This window comes from Cephus cinctus, unplaced genomic scaffold (assembly GCF_000341935.2).
Source record: "Cephus cinctus unplaced genomic scaffold, Ccin1 Ccin1_scaffold1303, whole genome shotgun sequence".
In the NCBI taxonomy this organism is placed as follows: Eukaryota; Metazoa; Arthropoda; class Insecta; order Hymenoptera; family Cephidae; genus Cephus; species Cephus cinctus.
In genome coordinates this window covers 452,106-459,602 of record NW_014333733.1, presented here as the reverse complement: position 1 = coordinate 459,602, position 7,497 = coordinate 452,106, and the positions used below count along the sequence as shown (strand labels likewise).

Genomic DNA, 7,497 nt, shown 5'->3' with positions numbered 1-7,497 from the left:
ATGCATGCTAATTGCGTATTGCTAATGCAACGTAACGTAGTTGCATTAGCTGCGATCGCCACTACCTTCCCTGCCGATCAGTCCACTCATAGTCGAGTAAATGTTTGCCGCTTGGGCAGACTTTGGCCAGACTGTAGCGTCAACGTGGGCAAACAACGAACGACACTATTTCGGATAAACGCGATCGCAAAACCGCGCAATCCAGCTGAAATTTGTTTTACGTCTAATTTCTATAGCATTGCATCTCTCTACAAATTTTTAACACGATTCACTCATCAGTTTCCGAGTATTTCCGAGTATTTCCGAGTTAAAGTCAGGACTCGTAACACGTATTCCCTATACCTGGCCAATAAAACGCGCATGGTTTTTTTTTATTGCATTTGACTCGTCCGCGTAATTCCGATGTAAAACTAGTATGTGGCAAAGGAAAAAATTAGGAATTTTTTAGATTTTTAGTCAGAACTTTTTACTCGTAGGATTTATTGATAGCCAAGAAAGAAGTTCGATATTTATAACGAAATCTCTCGTACGACGGCTAGACAAAAGAGCGTCACGGCAACATTGCGTTTGAGACTGTAATTCGGTGTGTATACGTATACACTGCTACATCCAATGTACATTAGTGTGTGCCTGTCGATGCAAGGATGGGCGTGTGCGAGTGAACTGTACCAGTTCAAAAGTTGACGCTGGATTGTTCAAATCTTACATTGAAAATTTTGTTATTTTACGGTCCGGAGTAATACCTTAATCGTTTGAATCCACATTGGCAGCGCTTACATTGTTCGATAACGAATGTGGATAAAAATAAATGAACGGCGAGCTTGGTTCAAGCATTCGAATGTATGTATGTACACGGAACAACTGCGGTGAAAACCATGGCACTGCCTGTCGCCAGCTTTTATGCTTTTATGCTTTTATGCTTTTATGCTGCACGCAGTGAATAGTATGTTACTCATTTGGACAAGCGTGCACCCTCATTCTCGTCTTTTGCGGATGCATCTGATTGTGAGCTCTCGCTACGTGTCCGACGAATACATATTACACGTTAGAGAGCACGGAATGGAAAGGTTGCGCCGGATGACGGATGACGAATGTGATCGAGAAAGAAGCCACGCCCTATTATAAGCATAACGCCGTGCAGTAATTGTGCTTTCTTGGTTGCAACGGTGACCCATATACCAACGGTAACACATATGCACATTGTTCGCATGCTGAATCTCATCGAGAAAGAAGTCAAGAGTGTAATGTCTTATGTGACGCAATCACAGAATTCGAACGATCGAATCCGTGAGGCTAATTCGAAGGTCACGTTCGCCGCGCTCCGTGGAGATTGTCCCAAGTCGCTCATAGTCCGATAGTGTAGACGGGAGTAGTCTTAATAATTAAATGGTGGCCAATGCCTCTTCAGTGAGACACGTCCGATTGGCTTCCATTCTTCCACTCTTCCACGCTTCCACGCTTCCATGCTTCTTCGCTTTCTAGCGCCGTGCGCGCCCGCTTTCGGATTGACATAGACGCGTATACGGATTTCTTTGAGCGACAGTGTAAAGCGAGAGGCACGAGACGAGGAGCACACGAGCCTCCTCCTGGCTTCTGCTTCCTGCTCCTGTGCTCGAGCCTCATCTTCAACGTCGCGTTCTTGTCTCCTCCGCAGGCTACCTTAAACAGCTCCGAGTCCTGTACTATAGCGATTATGCCGCCACGTTCCTTCGAAGCGATCTGCCAATTAGGACTACCGTCCGAGCTCGCGACGATATACACGTAATCGGAAACGAGAAACGGGACAACGAGGCGTTACCACCTTCGTCCTTCGATCGTCCGTTTGACAGTCAGTCATCGGTTGTGAGAGCTGCGTGCGCCTTCGCGTGTGACTACATACTCACTTTTGAGATTCAGTGCTACACGAGATTCACAGTCTCGCGCCACACTGCCACGCTGCCATTTCTGTGACCGTTCCAGTTTAAGCCCAGGCACTATATTCCTGGTACCTCCTCGCATCATCTCGGCTCTTGGCAAACGCATAACGTGTATCTCATGAAACCCATTCGGGCACTCTAGTCCCTTTTATCGAGCTTATTAAAAGCTGCCCAGAGTCCTTCGATTGCCGGTTTCGCTTCATCGCTTCGACAATATTGGCTCATCATTAATTTTTCCCAAAATAATCGATACTCCGTTCATCGTCAAGATGACGTCTCGCTTTCGTGGCTCCACGAAAGTCAAGCGAGAGAAACCAAAGCCAACTTCGGTTATCTCATCGAGGGTCGACGGTTCATTGGATTCCGGTCGAGGAGTCAAAGGGAAGTACAGTTCTTTCGAGGAATCTCGAGGTGAAAGAGCGCATGCGCGTTCAGAAAAACTTGCGGCAAACTGCTATTACATGCCGGAAAACGAAAAATTGGAAGATGCGGATTTAGTGTACCGCCGGAGCAGAGAACATTTTGCCACGTGGAACATCAAGGACATCTTGGGAGACTTGAACAATTTGACGCCGGAGGCCAAAACTAAAGACGGCAGAAAATCGCGATTCGAACTTTTCAGGTCGGCGCCGACTGATAGCAAGAATAAGCTAACAAAGACGATGAATGGCGAGAATAGAACGAAGGTGAGACAAGAAAGGCAATCATCGCCAGCTAAAGCGTCGCGGCCGCAGGATCAGGCAGAAAATTACGAATCGCCAAGTTCCGCGACAACCAGATTTTCCCCTCTCGCGAATGCCAATGGGAATGGAAGTGAGGACACGATAAAGAAGATGGAGAAGAAGAAGAAGAAGAAGAAGAGGAAGAAGAAGAAGAGGTTGATGATGATGATGATGATGATGATGAAGAACAAGGAATCCCCGGAAATGGAGGGCGCGAATGAGCAGCAAACGTACAATGAGGAAGCCAAAAATCTATTTGTTGGTGAAATTGAAAACTTTGGCTCCCTGAGACGCAGCGTCAACGAGCAGTCTGCTGATCGCCTTCGAGAGGAAAAATACACGGAATCGAGATCGGCTTCTCGTGACAAAGAGACCATCAGTTCTACGTTCGAGAAATTTAAGGACAAGGAGAAAGACTCGCAGGAAGACGTCCGCTCGTTTCTTCTTGATCGAAGTCTTGATCGAAGTCTTGATCGAAGTCTTGATCGAAGGTCTAATAGAAGAGAAGCCAAGGAGTCGTGTCCTCCGCTGGCTAGAAAGCACAGCGAAGAAGGTAAAAATGGCAATAGAGCACATCGCTCGAAGGAATCCGGCGGGCCGAAGGAAATTGTCGAGATTAAAAATGAGAGTTCTCGGAAAGGAAGCGCCGCGCACAAGTTCGGTCCGCTGGTGTCTTCGAAGAATTCTCGAGGAGCCGCAGGAACGAAAGATCCTCTCTCTCTTCCGGCCGACGAACTAGACAGCCCGGAGGAGTTCGAGGTCAGAATTAAAAGATACGAGAGAGCCCTTGCAGGGCCGAGGCGAGATCCGGAGAGTTTGCCGAGGCATTCTTTAACGCAGCCGCGTGTTTCTTCCGTTTCTTTCTTTAGCGAGCTAGAAGGGACGCATTCCCTGCAGAAGAGGCTGCCGAGACACGCGAGAGCTCTAACTCCGCCGAGGGAGCCTGCGTCGGAGGATCCTGAAGAGGACACGAGGAAAGATTGGCACGAGAGTAACAGAGAATTCGCTCGCAGGTACCTTAAGGAAGAGAGAAACTTTGGAAACGGCGCGTCGGAAGAACGTCGCTCCGCTGCAGGTGGTGCCGGAAAGGGATTTAGGAAGAAAGATTTTGCTGATTCTTTCCTCGAATGGAATGAGTCACCAGCAGATGAAACCCAGCTACGCAGGCCAACTGTCGTTCGACAGGATCCCTTGGGCAACATCGGCGTCCTCGCCAGTGACAAGAGATACCGCGAGGCCAGCACTGGAGAGGCCGAGCGCCACGTCACCGCGACGTTCAATCGAATTCCAGACTCATCCAGGAACCCGAGCATCCTCGCGAACACATTGGCGCACGGCCCTTTCGGGACGAACGGAGGCAAGTGCGATCTCGTACGCACCAGCAGAGAATCCAGGAATTCGAAGGACAGGAATTCTAGGACACCCTCCAGGAAGATCTGGGAATACCAAGATGGGGTACGATGCATTCTCATAGCTACGTACAGTCCTTTGACGACCTCCTTAATTCATTTATGTTCTCTCTCTCTCTCCTCTCTCCTCTCTCACACACACACACACACACACACACACACTATAGATATACTCGCGATGTATCGCATAGCTGTATGGTCATATAGTCATATAGTCATATAGTCATATCCTTCCCTCCGTTCCGAACTCCACCGCCTTGCCCTCCTTCCGCGAACTCGGAAAGATTCAATCTTGCTGCGTAACTCTCGGTTACTCAACGCGTCAGGCAAATGTCACGGTACGCCTACGAAGTTGCTATACTGTGTATAAAAGACGTCAGACGTAGAATTTTTCTGTCCGGTGGAACACGTGACCTTAAAAACGGCCATACAGTCGCCCTCGAAATTGGCGTCGAAAAGGAACACGTCGCAACGTTCGACGGAGGAGAACGAGAGGATGGGGTGCATTGACCCAAGCCTCGCGTTACGAACTATGATAATTAGTCGCGATCGGTTTCCCATCATTATTCAAGCTGACTAAATATAGCCATCCGAGGAAGACGGGGAGAGAACATAGCCTGCAGACTACTACGCGTTTCACTCAATATTTGGCGATGTTCGAGACTCGACTGGTGAGACGAGCTATCGTCTCCACGTGGGCAGCCCAACCGCATCCGTCCTGGGCGACCTTGTTTCATATCTCATATGGTTCAGCCTCACCGCTCCAGGCTCTAACACATCGGCGCTCGGCGCCAATTTCCCGGTTAAGAACGGTCTGCACGATGGCAGTTTTAGAGTTTTGTCTCCCGTGGTAGTTGGATCTATCGATAAATTTTTATAAATTTGAAATAAAAGGAATTAATACATTTCTTATATATTTTTTCGCCGCACAAGCCAAAAACATGTGAAATCGACGCGTAAATGTAACGCACAGAATCTCTCAAGACGTCAAAGCAACTAGTTCCAACTACTTAAGCCCTTTTCGTTTCGATTCTTAGTCTTAATCGCATCTAATTAGACACACTTTGTTTCAGGGGGTCAGGATAACCGACATAGACAATGGCCAACCCTGTCTGCAGTGCGAAGGTGCCTGCTCTGGATTTATCCCGCATCCCTGGAGGTAAGATCAACGTTGCTAATAAACTTAATACATAATAATCGAATCTATGTATGGTATCAGTTTAACTATTCTGACGTCGCTCGCAAATGAATTTCGCGATAGATATTATTTTGCATTAAGATACCACAGAGTGTGATTCTCGGCGATCAAGCAGATATGATGTTATATAATTACGGTGCCACCTAGTCTAATAATTTATGAAATTGTCGATACTTGTATTTTTGGATTGACAAGTTTTATCTATGGAGACCAGTAGACTACGAGCCACTTACCATTTCACATAGCAAGCAGAGTTTCTGCGCAAATAAGAGAATTCATAGATTAACGTGACTATCGTAAGCAACATTGTAAATCGAGGGTAACGGCTGGAATTATACGGATGCACGGTGACGACAGAAAACGATGAAATTTCTAAGGAAAAAGGCTTAAGCGGAACTGCCATAACAGTTCTTACGTATATTTCAGACCGCAAATTCGAAAATGTATATTGTGATTCTATATTGCGTTATAATCTTGCCTAGGGTCAGTAGGCTCAACTCGAATCTATCAATGCATACTGCATACGAATATGCGCTTGAAATTGTAAGTTACAAGCCTTAAAGTTGGAGTAATTAAAAGACTGCGATTTGTGCTGCCAGGTTAGTGAGAGCCACAGTAGCGGAGTCTACCAATCTTGTGGTTGGCAGTGATTGCTTCGTGATGGTCAATGTAGTCAAAGATGAGTAAGAGACGCTGCAGCAAAGTTTCCTGGAGGAACTGAGGAGCCAGATGGTGTTCGTATCAATAGCTTTACACCATGGATTGACTGAACATGCGAATGTCCCGTAGCAGCTGTAGCGACACAAAACATGGCTGGGTGATACTGAATGTCAATGAGCTAACTGAGCATTAAAATCGGCGACTCTCCTCATACTTTATCATGTCCATAATACAGCCTCTCAATCATGAGATCATAACCAAGTGTCTTTAAGTGCTGGATCTGATTTCGTCTATGCAGACTATACATATATACGTATAATGCAGACTATAGTCTAGTGTAGTAATAATATCTGGTGAACAGCAGCTGAATCTTTCACTCGTTATTCCGGTCGGACTGTGCGTAATTAGAGAGAGAGAGAGAGAGAGAGAGAGAGAGAGAGAGAGAGAGAGAGAGAGAGAGAGAGTTCATCTTTGATGACTGAAAAGAAAAATTGCCCCTGTGTGTACATAGAAATATAATGAAAAGACTGCCAGAGTATTTGCAGAAGGACGACCTCGAGGCTGCCAGCGATTCATGTCCATTATGTGGTTAATACGAGCGTGGTCAGTACGCGGTCGCGTACCATTAGGTCTCCTTCCTTCCCGTAAGGTTGTCATTCTTCTCACGGGAGGCAAGTGTCGGCAGTCTTACGCATTATTAAATCACATGAATTTTCAAACTAGGCGCTACGAGACATCATGAAAGCTCCAACGAATTTGCTGATGCTTCCTGGAAAAATGTGAGGAAATATCATAGTTGTACTCGTTGGCGTGAGAGGCCGGTATTTGCCGCCGGTCGAGTGCCGGGCACCCGGGGTGGGGGAGTTGCCCCCCAGCCCCCCCCCGCCCCGCCCCAGTAAACGAGCGAAGGAGGGAATCTAGAGCGAAAGGGTAGTTCGTGACATTTGGTTGTCTCTCGTGTATTCCCTCGTACGCGACGTAATAGCACCTATAGACCCAAGAGACTGCAGAAGTGTAGCGCGAGTGTAGAAGGTTCGCACTTATCACGGAAGCGCTAGGCTGAAAGTGGAAAGTCGGAGGTCATCGCTGTGCAACCTTGACGAAGGGAAGGCAAGTATTCCCCCGTCGAAGTTTGCCGGCGATAAGGCCTGCAGCACCGAGCGAATGGATGAGCATTAGGCTGTTCGTGGCTCCATAGCGCATCGGCTGCTCAGTCGTCGTCCGGAGGAGAAATAAACTTAAAAGACGAGTGTACGTGCGCTCGAACATTTGTAATTCGTTAAACCGTTGATGGGATATTATCTCCCGTCCTGTCGTAACGTAAGACTCTGCTGGACTCTGGCTCCTGCGTGCTCCCGTTGCTTGTCGGTGGTGCAGTGGAGGGTAGTGCGCAGTCATCAACTGCGAGCCGCATGAATTCTTTGTCATCCTCGACCGGTACATCCAATTGGACTTTCCTGCAAGCACTTGATAGGTATCTTAACCTTCACGTCCACTGCCAGTCGATGGACCCATTCACATCTAGCGAGAACGTGCACTAAATTGAGGAATTGTATTGGCTTGAGGACACGGGAAAGAGATACCGATAAAGA

At 47.3% G+C, this 7,497-nt stretch overlaps 1 protein-coding gene across 8 annotated transcripts in view; it reads left to right on the top strand.

Annotated features, from left to right (window-relative positions):
* LOC107272848 (four and a half LIM domains protein 2) overlaps positions 1 to 7,497 on the top strand; it is a 45,127-nt gene that overhangs the window by 9,001 nt on the left and 28,629 nt on the right. For 6 of the 8 annotated variants that reach the window (XM_025090153.1, XM_025090158.1, XM_025090154.1 and 3 more), the window contains one exon: positions 5,121 to 5,206. In XM_025090153.1, the coding sequence (XP_024945921.1) occupies positions 5,121 to 5,206 (86 nt within the window). Of the gene's footprint in view, positions 1 to 1,877; positions 4,094 to 4,685; positions 4,860 to 5,120; positions 5,207 to 7,497 lie in introns of those variants that run through there. The other 2 variants (XM_015750412.2, XM_025090151.1) reach the window with 2 other exon arrangements.